We start from the raw sequence: 21,161 nt of genomic DNA, 5'->3' as shown, positions 1-21,161 counted from the left end.
GATGTAATGTTATTAGCTCAGAAAGCACTGATGGTTATGGATAACCAAGTTGATTAGTAGTGGACTAAATCAAATCAGACATAGTTGGACTACAAGCACCAAACCACACCGACTACGCGGTAACACACTAATTCTAATTGCCATCTTTCAATTACACAAAAACAATAAAATAATTATATAAAATATCATGAATAATAATAATAAAAAAAAAGAAATTATGATTGATGGTTAAAAAATGAAGATAGATATATATAAAAGTTAGTGCAAATAGGTAAAAAGTGGAAATAGAAATATGAGAGAGGAAAAGGGGAACAAAAGCACCTTGAAATAGGGCCCATAACATGTCCTCTCAAAAGACCCCAAGATGTGATTTTCATCTTTCTCCACTGCACTAACACATTCTTTTCTTTCACCTCTTCTTCTTCTTCTTCTTCTTCTTCTTCTTCTTCCACCTCTCCTGTCTCATACCTATTCCAATTTTCACTCACCATGTCCACCCAAATGCACAACCAAGCACCCTCATCGTCAAGGGCTGTCGTCGCCGTCGCCTCTGATCAGCGCCATCAGCAGCAGGTCCCCGCCCCTCTCAGCCGCTACGAATCGCAGAAGCGCCGAGACTGGAACACCTTTGGACAGTACCTCAAGAACCAGACACCGCCAGTTTCTCTTTCCCAGTGTAACTTCAACCACGTCCTCGAGTTCCTTCGTTATCTGGACCAGTTCGGAAAAACGAAGGTTCACCTCCACGGTTGCATCTTCTTTGGGCAGCCCGATCCGCCGGCGCCATGCACCTGTCCTCTGAGACAGGCATGGGGGAGTCTTGATGCGCTCATCGGACGGCTTCGGGCGGCCTACGAAGAGCACGGAGGGTCGCCGGAGACCAACCCCTTTGGCAGCGGAGCTATTCGCGTGTACCTTCGTGAGGTGAAGGAGTGTCAAGCAAAGGCAAGAGGCATCCCTTACACCAAGAAAAAGAAGAAGAAGAACCAACTTAAGGGCCCTCATCACCCTCCCAAGTCCCTCAAGCAATTGGCTACTTGAGATCGATATCGATGGTAATTTCTAATATCAATCATTCATTTCTTTCTTGATTTTTGCTATGTTTTGAATTTATATGCCACAATTCCCTTCTCTCTGTAGATAGGACAAACACTCATTACCTGTGGGTCGGTAGGTAGATTAACAAACCTCATCACTATATATATATATATATATATATATATATATATATATATATATATATAAGATAGACTCATACTACAATAATTGCAAAATTTCAAGCTTTTAATAAAATAAACTATGTTAGCCATGGAAATACTATGGAGTATACAACTATACATAAAAGAAACCCTAGAAGCATGAGACAAAGAAACCCTAAATTCCCATGGTGGATTGAGAAATTGTTTGAGTAGAGTAACATAGCAGCTAAAGACGGAAAAGAATAATAATTAGTCTAGAAAGGAAACCCTCTCTCTCTCTCTCTCTCTCCATTGTATCCTTTTCACTCTCTCTTTCTCTCTCCTATCATTCAAAACACTGTTATTGCAGTTTCCTAATTAAATAATTCTCAGGTAGGCACTTTATGCTGATTTTGGCCCTATTTCTGATTATGCTTGATGTTTTTGCTCCCCATGGCCATGCCAGCTTCACATATACGTTGCATGTTATTCATACAAACTAACGTAGAACCTGAAACGTACTTCAATTCGGTTATTTATTTTAATCCAATACATGCTTTATAATTAATAAAACCGAATCCTTCTCTAAGACCATTTGTACGGTAGTGTGGTCCATAAAAAAATTGTGTCACATTACAAACAAGGTAGACAAAAGTTCATTTTTATCTCTTTGTCTCTCTCACCATCCACACAAACGTTGATGGACATCTCTGTGCTTATAATGTGTGTAGTTATTCCTGAAGAGAGATTATACGAAAATGACCTAGGACTTTTCTTTTTGTCTGTCTCTCTACCGTATATACATGTTGTCTCTTCCAAAATACCATCCACAAGTATATTCACAAATATTCTCTAAAAAGTAGAAAGGAAAGTTAAAATGTGAATCTTTGACTTACAAATAATAGTAAAAGTACATAATTTATATAAAGAGAAATAGATTAATCATAAACTCAACTTACAAGATTGTTCTGTCGGAAAGATATCTCCCTGTCTGTCATTACTATGTGATTGTGCATTAATATGTCTGCTTCTGAGAGTTTTAAAACTATTAGCACATATACTAACTTAAATTTTCATTGGGACACATTGGTTGGTATAGTGTCTCTCCCTCTCTGCCTCTCTATTGGAACTTCTCTTCGAACATCTTGAAAAACAATGTTTTCTTAATTACCGTTAATTTCAATTTCTTACAAGAACATAGAGGAACTTTTCTTCAATTTTTATCTTACTATAATTATGACATAGAGTCAGAGAAGTAATAGAGTATAAAGAAACAAATATTTGGTTGAAATGACCTCCACTATTCATCGTTGTTGTCCCATCACGTAGTTGAATGTTGGGTTCCTATAAACTCTGTCTCATGGTTGGTAGAAAATTGTGTTCATGGCAAAGCATAACAAGATAGATGATGATTGAATGATATTCCATCATGGGTTGATTTTCAGCCTAGAAAGGGGGAACATTTACATACACTAATTTTCTTATCTTCTACCTCATTTTTTCTCGTATTTCTTTACTTTCTTTTACCTTACTCATTTCTCATTTCTCTTTCTACATTTTTTTATTTGTCTGAATTGGTCTGAATGCAGTGTAAAACCGAACCTGAACTTATATTTTAACTTATTTTGTTTGGAATTACAAAAAAAAAAAATAGTCAATTTGAAAGAAATAAAAGAAATTAAAACCATAGTTATAAATATTTATTTTTATATTAATGAGGTAAAATATTAATATTTAATCATTTGTTGCTTGTTTTATTTGATATTTATCTTTTTATAATTCGTTCGTGTCTATGTATATGTATGTATTATATGTGTGTATCATTAATTTATTCACCTAAAATATAAAAATACTTATAATTAAAACCCTTATTAACACTAGATAACACTATAATAAAATGACTGAAAAAGAAGGAAAGGATAAAAGTAGTAAAAAAAATAAGTTTTTAAAGTCTAAAGTATATTAATCTAAGAGTTAAAAAAATATCAGTTTGATTGAATTGACTTGATTTTGAAAAATAGTTTATGAGAATTATGGTTCCCATTTGAAGTGATTAAAAAGACAAATCAATTTAATGAGTTTATCAAGTCAATCTATTCAAGACATAATGGGAGACTATGTTGATGAGATATATGTTTGCTTATGAAGTAATAGTTCTTATTTATATTTTCTATATACTTGATAGGTAAATTCCTTTTCTCTTAGTCGGGAAATAAATATATGTGTGAACTTGTGTTCATATTTATATTTGTATCCGTATCTGTTTAAATATTTATTAAATACTGCTTTTATAAAACATTCAAATAAAAATAAAAAATACTTAATTAAATATATCTTATGTACTAATAAAGAATTATATTATGTAAATTTTAAATAAAATAGTAAGCAAATTAAAAAATATAGTAACTTAAATCTAAAATAGATATAATGAATATATATATATATATATATATATATATATATATATAATCAAAAAATTTGAATATACTTATATTTAAACTATGTCACTTCAATCTAAACAATGTTTGTCAGTATAAAAATATATTGAAACAATATTTATAAATATAAATTTATTTGTCATCATACCACAACCCATCTCAAAATAGTGTGATAAATGTTAATGGAGACAATAGTTGATTAAAATAATACTGCAAAGTTTAAATTTAATAAGTTAAACAATCTTAAATTGCTATATGATTATTAAAAAACATTAATATTTGTAATATCTTAAAAATGTTCTTTTTACCTATAGATGATAGTAAACTGAAGATGTAGTAAAATAACAAAAAGATTATTTTTTACTATGCCAATACAGATATTTGAAAACTTACAAAATTGAAATAAATATGGTTAAATATATATTTTATTCCTCATATTATTCCTCATATTTGTTCTCTATTCTAAATTAGGTCTTCATGTTTTTTTTGTCCCAATTGTATTTTAATATTTGTAAATTTGAGGCAATTAAGCCCTCTATGTTAACTGGCCACTAACGTCGTAGGCCAATTGAGAGGGCTTAATTGTCTCAAATTTACAAATATTAAGATGCAATTGGGAAAAAAAAAACGGAGAGGACTTAATTGTCTCAAATTACAAATACTAGAATGCAATTGGGACAAAAAAAACATACAGACCTAATTGAGAATGAGAAATAAATATGAGGATTAAAACATATATTTAACCAATAAATATCGGTTTTTATTATTTATGACTATGAGAAATTAAAATAAAAAAACAATAAATTGTCATTATCCATATGAATAGTATTATTAATTATTGCTAAAGGTTTCTCTTCCCATAAATTCGTTTTCCATTTTAAACGTTAAATTTTTTTATAGGGAACAACTTCCTATAAATATTAAATTTAATATGCTGTGTTTGGAAATTATGTTATTACTAATGTTTGATGTTATAATTAATGCCTTGAATGAACAGTATGTGTGAGATATTCTAAGTACATACATTCTTTGTTGGACACTGAACATATTCTAAAAATAAATTATATTTATTAACAGGTTTTCATTTTGGTTAGCCCTTATTAATAGATGTTAACTGTTGGTTTAACTATTACTATCATATACTTGTAATAAATTGCAGGCTTTAATCTATTTTTAAATATAAACAATGTTAGTGTACGGATATATCATTTAATTATGAATTAAAAACGTTAATATATATAACTTCATGAACAAATCTTTTATTTAATTTTATTTTAAAAATATATCTTATTACTAAGTAATGTCAATGCTAATATAGAGTATTTTTTTATTATTAGAATATTACATCTTAACAATTGGCTATAATTGTTTAATCTTAAAAAACCGAGAGACCGGATTCGTTATTATATTTGTATAGAAATTTATAAGACAGTCGATATATATATATATATATATATATATATATATATATATATATTATGTATGCATAAATAAATTTCCTACACATATAAACTATTTATGAAAGTTATGCATCATACCGTTAATTAGCATCTATAAATATGCTTACAGTTTATTTATTTTTGGTTGAATGACAAAAACAAACTGTTAGTATATAACTTTTTGTTTAGATCACTAAAGTCATGTAAATTTTGGATTAAGAAAATTACAGAGTCGGTTAGAATTGTGATTAGTGGGTTTAATAAATTAAATAAAAATCATGAAGTGTTGCAAAATGAATAAATAAGAAGAGGTTGTAACTATAAAGTAGTGGATTGTTTCTATTAAAGGAATAGGTTTACTAAAAAAATACAAACAATGATATCTAAATCTAATCATATAAGGAATTAACATTATTCTATATCCAAAATATGAAGACAGAAAATTAACGAGTCTTTCATCTTTATATAATGTTTTACTTTATTATTTTTATTTAATGTGAAATTTGCATTTATACTTGAATATTTAACAAGAAGTTATTATGTAAAAGTATAAGAAATTAGAATCAAAAGTATTCTGAAAACAAACTGCATTATACATAATGATGAAACTTCTTTTGACACCAAAGAAGTTGGACGACATGCACCATAATGTCTGATTTCACCTAAACGTAAATTACTTTTGCATGTTTTTGTGCATATTTGCAGAAACAAAGATTTAGTTTTTTCGAAAATGCTTCTATGTATTGCAATGAAATGTTTATAGTGACTTCTCACTGAGATCATGTGGGTAGAGAACTATATATATAGATAGATAGATACTATAATATGAAAAGGGGTGTGATTGCGTATTTGTATAATATTATTGTAACAAGTGACTTTGCTAAGCAGTGTTGCATGCAGGGGCCTGAGGAAGACTTACTCGAACTGGGGATGTAATATGCGAAAGTGAAAGAAGATGTCCTAAAAGTATCATCATTTTGCTGCTTCGACTAAAAATTATGACAGGAAAATATTGAAATCCCATTACTTAATTAGTACGTAGTTCTGAACATAATAATCCTTTTGGAGCAAGTTTGGTCTGAGTAGGTCTGAAATATATATATATATATGTTCTATCTTGTAAGTTGTTATCACATATTAGACCTCTTCCCCAAAATAGAAACGTTGAGGATCGAATGGATAGATTTACAGATGTTTACTATTTCATACGGATCTTATATATCCTTTCTCACACATCTGAAAGCTGCCGTCCCAATATTATTCAATAATTAAAATCTTCATCACAATCTCATAACAAAACATGCACTTGTCCGTCCCTTATATAATTCTGAAGCAGCAGTCAAAAATGAGATCTCTCATATGTTTCTGCATTTCAGGCATTGCATTGGAAGAATTATAATTAAAGATTAAGGAAAATTATAGGCACTGAAGTTTTCAACCATTCCCCCCCTCCCCCGTTAATTTTGGCTATTCAATTTGCCTACAAACAAAGTGTATTAAACGGTTCTTCATGCATATATGTTAAAATCACTCAATTCCCTTTCGAGTTTATTAAATTTCAAGTTTGAATTTTAGTTAAATTGTTGGGCTTGTTATTATCTTATTTCATCGTCGTACTTGTCTCTATATTCTAAAAAAAATGAAATTATGTAATTGAAGAATCATCATGCTTATCTACACAATATTTTAATAGTGATAGGAAAGACCCACTCTACTTGTACGCAATGACATAGATGTTATTAAAAAGCATGTGTATTTCATTGTCACCAAAATTTCAGTAAGATTTAAAACTTTACTAAACATGAATTTTTAAATTAAAAGTATGATTTTAGTTATTTAACTTTTACACAAGTTCAACTTTTAACTTATGCAAATCTTTATCCATGGGAAAGAAAGATCAATCAATTAATAAATAAAGACAAAAGTTTAGGGTTATCAATCATCACCTTCAATGAAACACAACTCATATCCTAAGAAACTTAACTAATTAAAAATAAGAGGATTCAAACCCACAAAAAAATTTAAACTAAGTTTTCTAATTAAAGAATTTTCTACACTTTTAGCTTGCATGTCTCCCGAAAGGATTAAAAAAAAGACTATAATCCTATATACTAGTATGCACGAAAAAATAAAAAAAAAAAAAGCCCTTGCGTAATATATGCATATATGGAGATGTCGTACTTTTGAGTACACGAGATCGGAAATGCAAGCATGCACCAAGGTGTTTATGGCTTGTTTGTATAATTATTTAATTCTTAAGCTTTTGAAAACTATTTAGTTTTTTAAATATGTAAACTACTAAAAAAAGTAGTGACCAAACAAATTTCGTTTCATTATTTAGCATTCCCAACTCGAGTTTTTTGTAAGGATGACGAACGAGCTTTTCCAAAATCCAAACAACCCATGTAGGCCACGAACAAGTGGAATAGTAGATGAACTTTGAGAAACACCAATTTTGACTTGGACTAAGGTGACAAATGGTTATTCAACAATTAATATACATTGCCTATGTCGGAGTAAGTTTTTTAAATAAGGGCTTATATATCAAACATGAGCAGAATAAATGAGAAATTTTTGGTAGAGTTCGAACAAAGTACACGCATACCGAGTTTGTTTTTGTTAATATTAGCTATCTTTAAAATAAACATGCAAGAAACTTTTTATACTTCTTGTTTATTTTCACTTATAAATGACAATGGACACTATGTTGTTTTGTTAATTACCTGTCTAACTTATCACAGCGCTTTGAAAAAAGAAACCAGGTAGTGAAAAGGGAAATGGGAGGGCATTTGGCATAAGAGTGTTATACATTGGAGCAAATTCTATATCGGAGCCAAATTAGGCCTAGCACAGTCGCTGATTTAATTTATAAGGACTAATAACAACAAATAAAAGGCTAGCTAAAAGAATCCAAAATTACTCCAGGATAAATTTCTATAGGAGATATTCCCTCATGACAGTATATCAGCTGAAGATATGTACTTTTCCCACGACTAGACCCAAACCAAGACAGCTTTTCGAGCACCATCATCCAACCATCGCCCACTTCACCAGGCTAGCTATACATATCTGCAGCAATGAACAATTTTGTCAAAATAGTTCAGCAGAGCTGTGAGAAGTGTATATTAAGATATGTTCAATCTGAAATTATCAATACTTCTTTATATACAAAAGGTTTAGAATGAAAGAATAATTCATAACTACAATTATGGTATTATGGCACTAGTTAGATAGATCAGATCGTAGATCACCAAGATTCCAACAACCACAAAATAATTCCTGTATGTTTCAAGTCAAAAGAAACGGACACATTTACATAATTGTATTGAAACAGCAAAAAATAAATTATTTCTAAACTGACACCTTATCTAGAGCACCTCGATAGGGATGCATGCAATCAATTGAAAGTAAAAAACCCAAATGCCTTTGAGTGGTAATATTTATCCACAGGTAATAATCAAAGAGTATAAAATGAGATTGGATAAGAATTTCAGATTTTTGTAACTAAAGATATCCATGAAATGACACTTATTCCTGAATGACTAAAACCAAACAAACTTGGATTGATTAGTAATCTGAAGCCGTTGTCTCGCTGAGCTCAGCAATATAAATATGAAGTGAAGCAAGGTTACAAATGTTTGGTTTTCTACTGTTGGAAAGGAACCTAACGCACATTTTACCAATATGCAACTAGTTCTTGGTTTTCCATTTACATGCTTAGAAATGAAAATGAAAAACACACTGGTAATCATCCCACCGAAACCATGGATCACGCTGTCCTTGCTACTCTTAGAGAAAAAGTAACTAAACCCGCAAAGATCATCTGTAACTCCTTATTTGTTGAAATCGCATTACTACAAATCATGCAAACATTAAAAACGGAACATCTTATTGGCATTTTTCTTAAACCCATAACTCCTAGAAAGTTGACATTTAGTAGCACTGGCCTGAAAACGAATCGAGTGAATTTAAAAAAATTACCATTTCTCAAGCAAAAAAACAAAAAAGTCCTTACGTCGTCGTATTAGTGATATAAGTTATAATCCTAACACATACAATAAGAAACAGGGTAGAAAAATAAGACAACCTCGATAATCAAAGGAATCTTTACCATTTTCCTCACTGTTGATTTTTATGAATATGACGACTGAAAACAACATCAAAAGAAAAGTATTACTGGTTTCCAGTTCTCTTCTTTTTCTCCTACAAGAAAATCAAACTTGGACAAAACCCCATACCTTCCAAACCATTAACTCACCGTTATCCTCCTTTCTTCAAGCAAATAATGTGTCGTACCTATTCATTGTTCAACAGGAAGATATGTCCAAATTATATATTTAATATAAGAAAACTGGAGTGGTAAAAAGGATAAAATTGGGGAAAAACAATTGACCAGAAGCCAATCCAACTGAGGGGGTTCAAAGCCATCAGCAAGCCACAGTTAGCATCAAACTTTCATCTACACACTTACTGTTCTCAGCATAGGACCATACTAAGGATCTAGGTCATCATTACTTCAGTACAGGACAAATGGAATCTAGCTGAGTTTTAATTCATCGATATTAGAAGCTTCTCTAAAATAGTCTCCTGACTTTTCTAGTATGAAGATTAGCAAGCAATAATCAGAGGACAAAGAAAAGAGCTGCACCATGCAGAAATAAGAAACAAAACAACCAAGCTACAGATTGGATACCTTGATCCTAACCTAGCTTTGCACGTCCGTACCAATAGGGATCATGTAGCAACTGGAGTCATTAACTCATCATCGACCCATATTTAAATGAAATCTATCAACTTGAACCATAGTAGTATCTATCGAACTGAGTCAATGGGATTAGTTTTAATTAAAGTAGTTTTAATTAAAGGACATTTGGTAAATCAACCTCCCAAACCTTTTATCTGTGTCTCAAGCCCATTCTTTAAAAAATCCGGCTCACTTCATACAGATAGAAAACCTGGGACATGTTACAGTGCTTGTAGTTGCACCTTTCTTGAAGATTTGAACAGAGCACATAATAGATGCCGCTTCCTGCCAGACTCCACCATTACCTACCTATGTTGAGAACAGATGACAAGTACAAATAACTAGAGAGGACACTGAAGGTTTTCCTTTGAGAATTCAAACCACATGGACAGCTTGGGAGCTGTATGACATAAAACATAACTCATAACTGAGTTGGAATGGAACTGGACTGAGATAGGTTTGTGGTGAGCACATAAGAAATACTCAGAGTTCATATCAAGTTCCTCAGTTCCGTAAGATCACCCAAATACAACATTTAAAATGGCTAATTTTTAAATTAAAATAAGTGACTGTATTAAGCTAGAAAAAAAAAATCCATGTTGTAGGTAACAAAGATATAGAAAAAAAAAAATCAAAACAATAAATTGAGCTAAATTTGGAAAGGGTTGTGCCTGCTTCAAGATCGAACAAGTGGCACATTCACTAACCAACACATCGCTTTGGTTTTAGACAACACAGGCTACATTTTCAAATTCAAACTAGTACCTATATCCCTATATTGCACGGCTATAGGTACTAGTTTAGACATTCTTAACCCGTTGTAAATAGATGACCAGGCAAACCAGAGAGCAATTTGTACAAGTTCAGTGTTCACTGTCAATAATAGCAGACAATTACTCCTCAGTTGCTAAAGAATATACAGGAGAAAGTTAAATTCATTATGACATTTGTGCCTTAACTTTGCAAAACCACGAGTTCAAATAACAACAGATTCAAGAATCACAAGGGACCTTAAATTTATAAAGTTAACTCATTAAAGTCGTTTTGTAAAAATGGAGACAAAATTGGAAATCCATTTTTAGTTATACTAAATAAGATTAGTAAATAACATTCATAAAGCCTTTCTTGGTGTAGAAGGTATGGCATAGACAATATTTCTCAATTTGGCCGAGAAATCATGTGTCACCAATTGTGTTATTTTTAGTCAACATATAATTGTCATCATATTCCTAATATCCATCTGCTAAAGCTACTGCATGGTAGCGGTTTCCTATCCCCTAAATCAACATCAGTGTGCCACAAAATATCCAGGAGTTCGATCATCAACATGTTTCCCCCGATTTACCTTACATATTAGTACACAACTACCCAAAACCGCACCACATTTATGAAAGTTGAAATATAGCACACATGTACCACACATGGTTCAGCACTGCATTTATAAAAGCAGAAACACAGCATCAATTTACCAAGATTGGCTCTATTTCACTCAGATACAAAAGGAAAGGGAAATATAACATTAACAACAGCCACTGAATGCAGAACAAAGAAACAAAGCTTTGAATGTAAGAATCTTCCACACACTACTAACACAAAGAAAAAGTATGCAGACCTAAACGCATCTGTATACAGAAGTTAATGAGCAATACATGTGATTTGTAAGGTTTGAACACCATTTTAGTCCACCAAACACTAATGAGTCCTTGGGTTTATAAAAAATTCAAGCTAACTTACAGATTAAGAGAAGCCATACAAAAAGAATAACGTTGGACCCTTCAGTCAAAAGCTTTAATAGACCACCCACATTAATGTCAATGTCACCATAAGCTTTAAAAAGTTATTATAATACTAAACCAACATCAGAACTCAGATAAAAATGTATAGCCATGAAGACAACCTCAACTCAATGCTTCAACCATTTATATAGAAAAACAGTTCATAAAAAAATATCTCAACATAAACTATGATAACCTGCCAAAACGAAGTACTAAAGTGAACCACTTGCTAGTATATTTAATTGCAGAACTACAAGAAACAACCAATTCAGAGCATTCAGTGAACCCCTAGAGTCTAAAACCATCATACAAAACCTATTTTTCTTTTCCCAAAAAAAAAAATGTAATTCACTGAAGAATCCCCTGGCGACCCACAACCCTCAAGTTCAAAACATAATTGGTTCGTTGAAAAACCATACACTAAAACGTACAACGCGGATCAAATCAAGCCAAAAGGAAAAAAGGTAGAAAGAAATTGTATCTCACCGTTAGAGCCAGATCGTTTCCCGCGCTTAATTCTCTCGAGCTGAACCTGTGTGTCCATAAACATCTGCATCCTCTGAACTTCGAGATCTTTAGCAAACTGCATCCTCTGTTTCTCCAAATCCACCATCTGCCTCAGCTTCTGACCCTCCACTCTCTCATACACTTCACCAAACCTCTCTATCGCCTTCGCCAGCCTCCTCATCCCTTCCCTCTCCTTCTCCCCTTCCTCCACCTCGCTCCCCCTCCCTTCATCTTCGTCCTCCTCCTCCTCCACATCGTCCGCCTCCTCCTCTTCCTCTTCCTCCTCGTCTTCGTCAGCCTCCGCAGCCGCCGCAGCCGCAGCAACAGCGGAGTAATTCCTTCTGAAATAACCCTCGTCCATCGCCGCCGCAGCGGCGGAGCGCTTCTGAGGCAGCGCGACGGCCGTCGGTGTCACCGCAATCGCAGGCGAGGAGGAAGGGTTCTTCCGATGCGGAAGCAGCGGAAGAGCCACAGGCGGCGAAGGAGACGGCGAGGAGGAAGGAGGTTTCTTGGCGTTGAAATTAGGGCCAATCAGAGCATCCAATCGTTCGTAGAATGGCCAGGAGGAAGAGAGAGTACCGTTGGAGGACGAAACCCTAGCCTTCTCGATCTTGTACTTCTTCTTTATGGTATCGATGCGGTTCTTGCACTGGACGTCTGTGCGGTGCGTCTTCTTGGTGTGTCCGTGGAGCGCGTTGACAGCATCGGCAACATCCTGCCAATCCTTCTGGCGGAGGTTGCCGCGGTTGAGCTCGAGGTAGCGTCGGCCCCAGGCGTCAACAAGCGTGGAAGAGGCCTCCTCGGACCAGCAGTCCTCGCGAACGGGGACGGGGCGCGACGGCGGCGCGATGGAGTCGTTAAAGTCGGGCATCGGAAAACGGAAATTAGGGTTCGGGGAAGAAGAGAGAGAAAGAGAGAGGGAATGCGGAAAGAGAAAGAAGAGAGAGAAAGCGAAACGGCAAGGCGAAAGAGTGGGAAGGGTGGGGGATAATACGGTACGGTCGCCGGGGAGGGGCGCGTGTTGTTGGGGGAACCCCCAGTGTGTGAGTGGCTCGCGTCATCGGATCGGCTCGGCTTGACCGCTACAACTACTATCGGAAACACCCAATTATTTTTCTGTTTTTTAAATTTCAAATTTATTAATTAATCAATCAATTCATATAATGTTATTGTTTATATTATTATAGATTATAATTTATAAATGTGTGGGCAAATACATATTATTCTAATTTTTCAATGTGTTTTGAATTTTTAGAGGGTGAAGGTTGGAGAGGAAGGCCAACGCGCGTTGTTGCCGACTTGACTTGCGGTGTCAGCTTCAAATTCCGTTTGGCATTTTTCTTCTTTTTTAGATTTTATTTTCATATTAGTAATAATTTTGAAACAAATAATTATAATTAAGGAGAGAGATAGAGTTTGAGATTAAGAAGATAATTAAGATTAAGATCAAGGCCTTAAGCTGCCAGTGGATTGGTGAAGATTGAAGATTAAGATTCAGTGGATGCAATATATACCTTGCGTTGTCTCTACACTCTCTTTTTTCGATTTTCTTTTGTTTTCTTTTCTTAAATAAACATGTCAGCTGTCCGTGACCACTCCGATTTCACAGCAATTATTTATTTTTAATTAATAATTAGTATTATTTAATTTTATATATTTTTCTTAAAGAATACCTGAATTAATCAAGTAATTCATTTTTTAGTCAAAATTTAAATCAAATATTAAATTAAAATAATATTTGTATAGTAGTGCAAAATGTTAAATTTAGTTATGAATGATCTTATATAACTAGAATTTCTTTTTAAATAAAGTTATACTCGTTCACAAAGCAGAAAGTTAAGACAAAAACCATGTAACTCATTTTTGTTTTACTACTTTACAATTTCAACTTATTGGGTCATACTCTTATTTTTATATATTTTTTAAATAAAAAAATTATTTTAAATTTTAAAGTGAATTTTTGTCTAAAAAAAGAAATAATTAGTTATTTTAACTATTTAACAACACAATAATTATAAATGTATTAATAATAATTAAGACATTTTACTATAATATTAAAAGTATTATTTTAATCAATATTTAAAATATTGATTAATAAAAGTGTTACTTAAGATTATATAATCAAGCCTATATACTTACAATTATTTTCTTAAGTTTGTTTTAAAAAAATTGTAAAAAAAAAGAATATTTATAAACATTTAACTTTGTTTTAAAAGCAGTTAGAAATTATTTTAATTAGTTCCAATTATTTAAAATTGTTAAAAGTACTTTATTAAAGTTAATAGAATACGAAAAACAGGCCTATTAATGGCTATATGTCATGTCATTATTTACTATATTCACCACTCTGAAGGTCTGAAATTTCTTGAGTTTCCAACTCAGTTGCACAAAAGAAAAAAATGTGAATTCTAGATAGAAAGGAGTTTTCATAGATGAAATAGACTATTGGGCATGAGATAAACATCAAGTACAATCATGTGCTATTAGTGACTTCTCGTTTTTAAGTTGAAGGAGAGACATTTTTGGAAACAATGGCAATACCTCAACTTGTGGGGTTGGATCCTCATCAATATGAATCTATGACAAAAAGGCCTGTGTTAAAAAAGGTAATATAAAAAAAGTCTACCTAATTAAAATGATAACAAAAGTCTCATAAATTAATAATTATGATTAATTCATAGATAAAATCAAATTCAGATAAAAATAAAGAAAGTTCATTCCTACTCAACTCAAAATATTTGGAGTCTAGAGTCAAGTATACTTTAATTTATGTTTATTCAAACTATCAAGTTCATCTCAAACAATATTGAATTGGTGGAATCCAAATTAAATTGAATCGATTCAATTTCATAAGTTATGTCAAATCTAAACTCTTTTTTTTTATTAAATTACAAAAGATGCATCTTCAAAAGATCCATACAACGAAGATGTGTACAAAGGGACAACTGTCTTAAACAAGATTGGTTTCAAACTTGAAGGAAAAAAATTCGGAACACTAAAGACCTAGACAATCCTAGGAGTATATTTCGAGAAGAGAGAGGAAAAGAATGAGAAGAATAATAAGGAAAAGAGGTCTGAAAGCAGAAATCGAGAATAAAGGAAGAATTTAAGTTTATACAATTTTAATTAACGTCATTACTTCTTAATGTGCAACTTCTTTATTAAATCGGATCTAAATTCTAAATTAATAATTAAATATCCTATCTTAGTAGTCAATCTCTTAGTAGTTCATATATTTAGATTGCATTGCTTGAAATTAGATACCTCAACCAGTGTGCTGTAAAACTTGTAGCTAACAAAGTAACAAGTTCTTTATAATGTGAATATGACAAGTAATATATAACATGGATTACTTTTCTACTAAAATTTAGTTGTCTCACTTTTATATAACTTTCTTTGGAAAAAAAACTAAAACTAAAATCAAACTGTTATAGTTTAATGTAATCAATTATTATTTAAATTTTAATAATAAACAAGTAGTTCAAAACTTTCATAAGAGAAAAAAATGAACAATTAATTTTGACATAATGTTAAATTTCAAACTCGACTTACATTTACGGAATAAAATTATGTTGGTGCGTGGTAAAAGTGGAGGAAAAAAAAATTACTTTGGTTATTTTGTATCTTGTTATGTTAGGTTATTGAATTGGATTTAAAAGATATTATTTTTAAAAAAAATATTGTATTTTTACAATAATGAAATATTTTTTATAGAATTTTTAAATTAAGCTTTTGTCACTTGAATTTTAAAATATTTATAAAATATGAAATGATTAAATGTATTGCAAGAATTTAAAGGATTTTATAAATTAAAAATCATAAAAAATTTGCATAGTTACATTTTTTGCAATGAAATCTTTGCGTATTATGTTATCATGCAAAGTAGAGATTGTAGACGAGTCTATAAGATAGCAAAAGATGCATCTTTAAAAGACGCGTACAAAGAAGACGCGTAAAAGGAAGACACGTACAAAAGGGACAACTGTCTTAAGCAAGATTGGTTTCAAACTTGAAGGAGAGAAGTTCAGAACATTCAAGGCCTAAACAATCCTGAAGCATATTTAGAGAAGGAAGAGAAGAAGAATAAGGAGAAGAGGTCTGCCAACAAAAGTGGAGAATAAAGGAAGAATTTAAATTTATACAATTTCAATTAATGTCATTGTTTCTTAATATGTAGCTTCTTTATTAAATCCCATCTAAATTCTAAATTAACAATTAAATACCCTATCTTAGTAGTTTATATATTTAGATTGCATTACTTGAAATTAGACACTTCAACCAATGTGCTGTAAAACTTGTCTCTAACAAAATAACAATTTCTTTATAATGTGAATATGACAAGTAATATATAACATGGATTAGTTTTATACTAAAATTTAGTTGTCTCACTTTTATATAATTTTCTTTGAAAAAAAAAAACTAAAACTAAAATCAAACTGCCCTAGTTTAATGTAATTAATTATTATTTAAATTTTAATAATAAACAACCACTGGTGTATGAACAATTAACTTTGACATCATGTGAAATTTCAAATTCAACTTACATATACAGAAAGAAATTATGTTGGTGCGTGGTAAAAGTGGAGAGAAAAAAATTACTTTGGTTATTTTGTATCTTGTTATGTTAGGTTATTGAATTGGATTTAAAAGATATTATTTTTAAAAAAAATATTGTATTTTTACAAGAATGAATTTTTTTATAAAATTTTTAATATATTCTATATTAAGTTTTTTGTCACTTGAATTTTAAAATATTTATAAAATATGAAATGATTAAATGTATTGCAAGAATTTAAAGGATTTTATAAATTAAACACAACAAATTTTGAATTTTTTACCGAAGGCCGATAACAGTCGGTAATAAAAAACAGCCGCCGGTAAACACTGATTTTCGACGCTTCAGATTTTTTTTTCCTCCCAACGTTTTCTAATGGCTAGTAATGTTCATGTTTAAGACAGAGGGGATTGACATTACAGAAATCTTCTAGCTATCACTCCAAGACAAGATATATGAGAGGAAAAAGAAGATGTATTTTGTATTATCATCAATGTGAGTGCATCACAATGTGGTGTCCACAATTCTTGTTGTAAACGAGGAACATTTAGCTAATAAAGTGTCCGACTCTACAATATACAATGCTTTGGTAAGGTCTATTTTGTAGATTCTAAAAGGTTCAAATATAGACCGAAGGCTTGCCCTTGCCTTCTAAACCAAGAACAAAACAAGTTTTAGTTTCTGAAGCAAAAAGAAAAAAGAGAAAAACTCCAAATAGAGATGAAAACCAAATCCAAAAAACATAAGAGGCATTGGAAAGCATAATGGCAGGAAGTGGAAATGGAAGAAGTGTCACATGATCAGCAGGATTCAAATTCCATTGCAAAAAAATTGTTTTCGTCCTTAATAATATCTAACCTCGTTCGATCTGCAGACAACCAGATGGCTTATTCGTCCAAGTCTAGAGCTGTACCAAATCTCCACCTTGTTGAACGAACCAAGGAGTCCTTCTTCAGCACCGTCGCCTCCTGCTGCCAACATTGACAAACCACGAAGCCTTCACCGACCACCAAACCCTATAGTCCTACCACAATTGAACTCTAATGGAGCCTCCTATCCACAACGACGTCATTAAACCACAAAGAATTCCAGGCATGGGTCAGATTGGGGGAAAACAAAAATTAAGAAAGGGATTCGTGCAAGGAATTGAGAGAAAATGAGAACGCAAATACTCACCTCTTCCTCACAAAGCTCACTGCGAAGCACTCCTCCAACAATTTGCTGGCCAAGATTGATGCAAAAACCATGTCTTTCAAGTTTCAATGGAGAAGGGTTTAGGGTTTTCGTTTCCTTCANAAAGGGACACACATTAATTAGGTTTGGTGTTTACTGATGTTGCAATGAATGAATATCTAAGTTGGGTAAAAATTAATCGAACACATTACCGAAGGCTCCTTGGCCCTCGATATAAAAATGAATCGAACACATTGAAAAATCATAAAAACTTTGCATAGTTACATTTTTTTGCAATGAAATCTTTGTGTATTATGTTATTATGCAAAGTAGAGATTGTAGACGAGTCCACGATGGTGAGAAGATAGCAAACGATGCATCTTTAAAAGACGCGTACAAGGGAGACGAGTACAACACGTATAAAGGAGACACGTACAAAGGAGACGCGTGCAAAGGGACAACTCAAGGGGAGAAGTTTGGAACACTCAAGGCCTACTTTATTTCAGCTAAATAACCTCTCCTTTCTAAAATTATATATATATATATATATATATATATATATATATATATATATATATATATATATATATATATATATATTTCCTATTCACTTTTCTTCTTTACTTTTAAGTTCATTCTCTTCTTTTAATCAAAGCATAAATATTTCCTTTAATACCATGCTCAGAAAAATACAAGAATCATATTACGTATATAGGAATCAAGCATTATATCTAAAAGCAAATTTTAAGGTAGAACTAAGACAAGTTACTTAAGTATCCATGAAAAAGTCAAAAACTAGAAGACAAGTAATTAACTTGAGAAATTGGTTACTAGGATAAGAACTTTTGTTAAAAATAAAAATAAACTCGGTTTCACTATATATCTCTCTCTTCCACTTATTCACTTATAATGAATGTAGTGTACCTACACATATATTTCGAATTTTGTATATATATAGACAAATTTGAACAAAAAATTACGGATGTACACAAAAAAAATTCAAAATTACAGATCTAGACAAGTTGTGAAAGGTTCAGACGACTTCACCTTGACACATGAGTCAGAAGTGAAGTCGTGCACTCCTAAAACAATTCCAGACCTTGATAATCTATCAGCAAACCTTGTAATCGATTATAGAATGTTGAACTCCTGTGTAATAAACAAAATCTCTCTTGTAATTGATTAAAGGTAATTGATTACCAGATAGTTTTAATGTTAAAACAAAGAGTATTTTTGGTTTTATGAACTATTTTTTTGTTAATTATTATTTATTAGTAGAGTTTCCATTTAAATTAACATTTTCATTATTACATTATTACCATTTAAATTAACATTATCAGAGCTTTTATTTAAATTGTTAATTATATACAAATTAATATTTTTATTATTACATTTAAATAGAAACGGTAATAATTACTAATTATATATAAATTAATATTTTTATTATTACATTTAAATGAAAACTGTAACAATTACAAATTATATATAAATTAAAATTTATATTATTACATTTAAATTAAAATTATAATAATTACTAATTATATACAAATTAACATTTTTATTATTATATTTAAATTGAAATTGTAATAATTACAAATTTAAATGGCAACCATTTAAAAGAATAAAACTCTAATAATTACTAATAATTAACAAACATACTTTCTAACAAAAAACTCTTTGCTATTAAAATAAATATGGTTAAATATGCTTTTAGTCCCTCTTCGTTGATTTTTAGTTATAGTCCCTGCATGAAACATTGATGGCATTTCATCCTCTTAGTATGAAAACTCGTATTTTTAATCCCTAAAAACAGACGCCGTTAGTTTTTTTGTGATGTGGCTAACGGCACAGCCACGTCTTCTCACAGTTTCAATGTTCTCTGTCTGCCACGTTTCTTCTTTAACTTGTGAGATGATACAGACACAATCAATCTGCACGCGTCGTCGTCACTTCCTACCTCACTTCCCCCAACCCTCTCCCTGCCGTTGTCACACCCATCGATTCCGAAGACATTGTTGTCCATTTCCTCCACCAACCCATCTGCTCCAACGTGGAAACACAAAATCACTTCTTCTTCTTTGTCTTGAATTTGGTTTTCTGCATTATAGATTTGGAAATCCTGGTTCTGCGCATTCTCTGGTTGAATTTGGTTTTTTGCAGGTTTATTGTGGTTGCAGGTGGTGGCTTTTCACGAAGAAGGAGAAGACACAATTCTTCAACTTGGTTAAAGATGAAATTTTTATAGGGAATTACCGGGAAATTTATTTTATTTTTTTTAGGTTTAATTTGGGTGGCTGAAGAAAAATGGAGTTTATCTGATATGTGGTTGGGTCTGTGTGTTAAAGTAAAAGTGTCAGGGGAAATTTATGTGTTTATATAATTTTTTTTATTAATTTGGGTGTTTGGGGTTGAAATGTTCATGTAGTGTTTTTGAATCTGCATAGGTGAAAGCTTTTTTTTTTGGGTTGCAGGTTGTGCTAAGTTTGGAATGCAGCTTTACTTGCCTGAAGTGAAATAGTTATTGTAGTGAACATCGATTGAATCTTTTCTTTTTATTTTTTATTTTGCTTGTGTTCTCCTTCTGTTTTACTCTTACTACTACTGTTTTTGCTCATGGCGGTTTCAAAATTTTTGGCAGAAGAGTGTGAAGCTTTTTTTTTCTTTAGAAATCGGTTTCCCCTCGCAATTTCACATACCCTCTTCCCCTTTTTGCGATTGAACTTCCACACAACCCTCCGAAGAATCCACATCCATATCGACCTCCAAAAGTTTTTATTTTTTCGCCGGTGACGGCCTGAATGAGACAGCTCCCCATCGGAAAAAGAGTTGTTGGTGGTTTTGGTTTTAGTTTAAGTTTAGGTTATGGTGGCCATGAGGGTGGCACCGTTGGTTGGCCTGTGAGCGTTTGATGGCGGCCATGAGGGAGTCAGAGATGGGGGATCATGGTCGGAAGAGAGATGGCAGACGCGGTTAGTTAATCCAAATGCTAAAGAACACCAACGTGGCAAGCAATGGTCAATGAATGTGGAAGAATACTTAGCTGTGTCGTTAGCCACATCACAAAAAAACTAACGGCGTCTGTTTTTAGGGATTAAAAATGAGTTTTTATACTAAGAGAATGAAATGCCATCAATGTTTCATGCAGGGACTAAACCAAAAATCAGTGAAACTTGAGGGATTAAAAGCATATTTAACCCAAATATATAAGTATTTTTTATAATTTTTGAAGATGATTTTTGTTTATTTTATAAATAATAATTTTATTGGAAATAATTATTTTACTTTAAAATAATATTAGAACGGTTAAATTTAAAAAGTTGTGACTTGAAAAATAAAACTCGTAAGATAATTA

At 31.9% G+C, this 21,161-nt stretch overlaps 2 protein-coding genes across 13 annotated transcripts; one reads left to right on the top strand and one right to left on the bottom strand.

Moving 5' to 3' along the window:
- On the top strand, window positions 1–6,288 carry LOC106774454 (protein LIGHT-DEPENDENT SHORT HYPOCOTYLS 10). Of its 2 annotated transcripts, none has more exons than XM_014661453.2 (2): window positions 1–1,055; window positions 5,944–6,288. In XM_014661453.2, exon 1 carries the CDS (start codon window positions 490–492, stop codon window positions 1,039–1,041), a length of 552 nt encoding a protein of 183 aa, XP_014516939.1. In that variant the 5' UTR covers window positions 1–489; the 3' UTR covers window positions 1,042–1,055; window positions 5,944–6,288. The 2 variants fall into 2 exon arrangements, with proteins under 2 accessions (XP_014516939.1, XP_014516938.1); XM_014661452.2 differs by having other exon boundaries at window positions 4–1,055; window positions 5,956–6,288.
- A 1,530-nt stretch (window positions 6,289–7,818) lies between these two features.
- Window positions 7,819–13,246, bottom strand: LOC106776106 (trihelix transcription factor ASIL2). 11 transcript variants are annotated; one of them, XR_002669792.1, is made up of 6 exons: window positions 12,061–13,246; window positions 11,145–11,231; window positions 9,948–10,084; window positions 9,749–9,875; window positions 9,294–9,351; window positions 7,819–8,124 (listed from the first exon to the last, which is right to left on the bottom strand). XR_002669792.1 is itself a non-coding variant. In XM_022786549.1 (4 exons), the coding sequence occupies exons 1-2, from the start codon at window positions 12,950–12,952 to the stop codon at window positions 9,305–9,307; spliced, it is 939 nt and encodes a 312-aa protein (XP_022642270.1). In that variant the 5' UTR covers window positions 12,953–13,246; the 3' UTR covers window positions 7,819–8,124; window positions 9,167–9,202; window positions 9,294–9,304. The 11 variants fall into 11 exon arrangements, 6 of the variants coding, with proteins under 6 accessions (XP_022642270.1, XP_022642267.1, XP_022642268.1 ...); XR_002669789.1 differs by having other exon boundaries at window positions 9,749–10,084; XR_002669790.1 differs by having other exon boundaries at window positions 9,314–9,351; window positions 9,749–10,084.
- Between the last annotated feature and the right edge of the window lie 7,915 nt (window positions 13,247–21,161).

Source organism: Vigna radiata, chromosome 10 (assembly GCF_000741045.1).
Source record: "Vigna radiata var. radiata cultivar VC1973A chromosome 10, Vradiata_ver6, whole genome shotgun sequence".
Classification (NCBI taxonomy): domain Eukaryota; kingdom Viridiplantae; phylum Streptophyta; class Magnoliopsida; order Fabales; family Fabaceae; genus Vigna; species Vigna radiata.
This window is presented reverse-complemented; position numbering and strand designations above follow the sequence as displayed.

Bases quoted from the DNA above. Each gene is read 5' to 3' on its own strand.
- LOC106776106 (XM_022786545.1), bottom strand. From the start codon at position 12,952: ATGCCCGACTTTAACGACTCCATCGCGCCGCCGTCGCGCCCCGTCCCC. The intron at 9,352-12,060 runs GTGAGATACAAT...AACAATGAATAG, and splicing joins GAAACGATCTGGCTCTAACG to GTACGACACATTATTTGCTT. The intron at 8,125-9,313 runs GTGAGTTAATGG...TCATTGCTGCAG, and splicing joins TTGAAGAAAGGAGGATAACG to ATATGTATAGCTAGCCTGGT.
- LOC106774454 (XM_014661453.2), top strand. From the start codon at position 490: ATGTCCACCCAAATGCACAACCAAGCACCCTCATCGTCAAGGGCTGTC.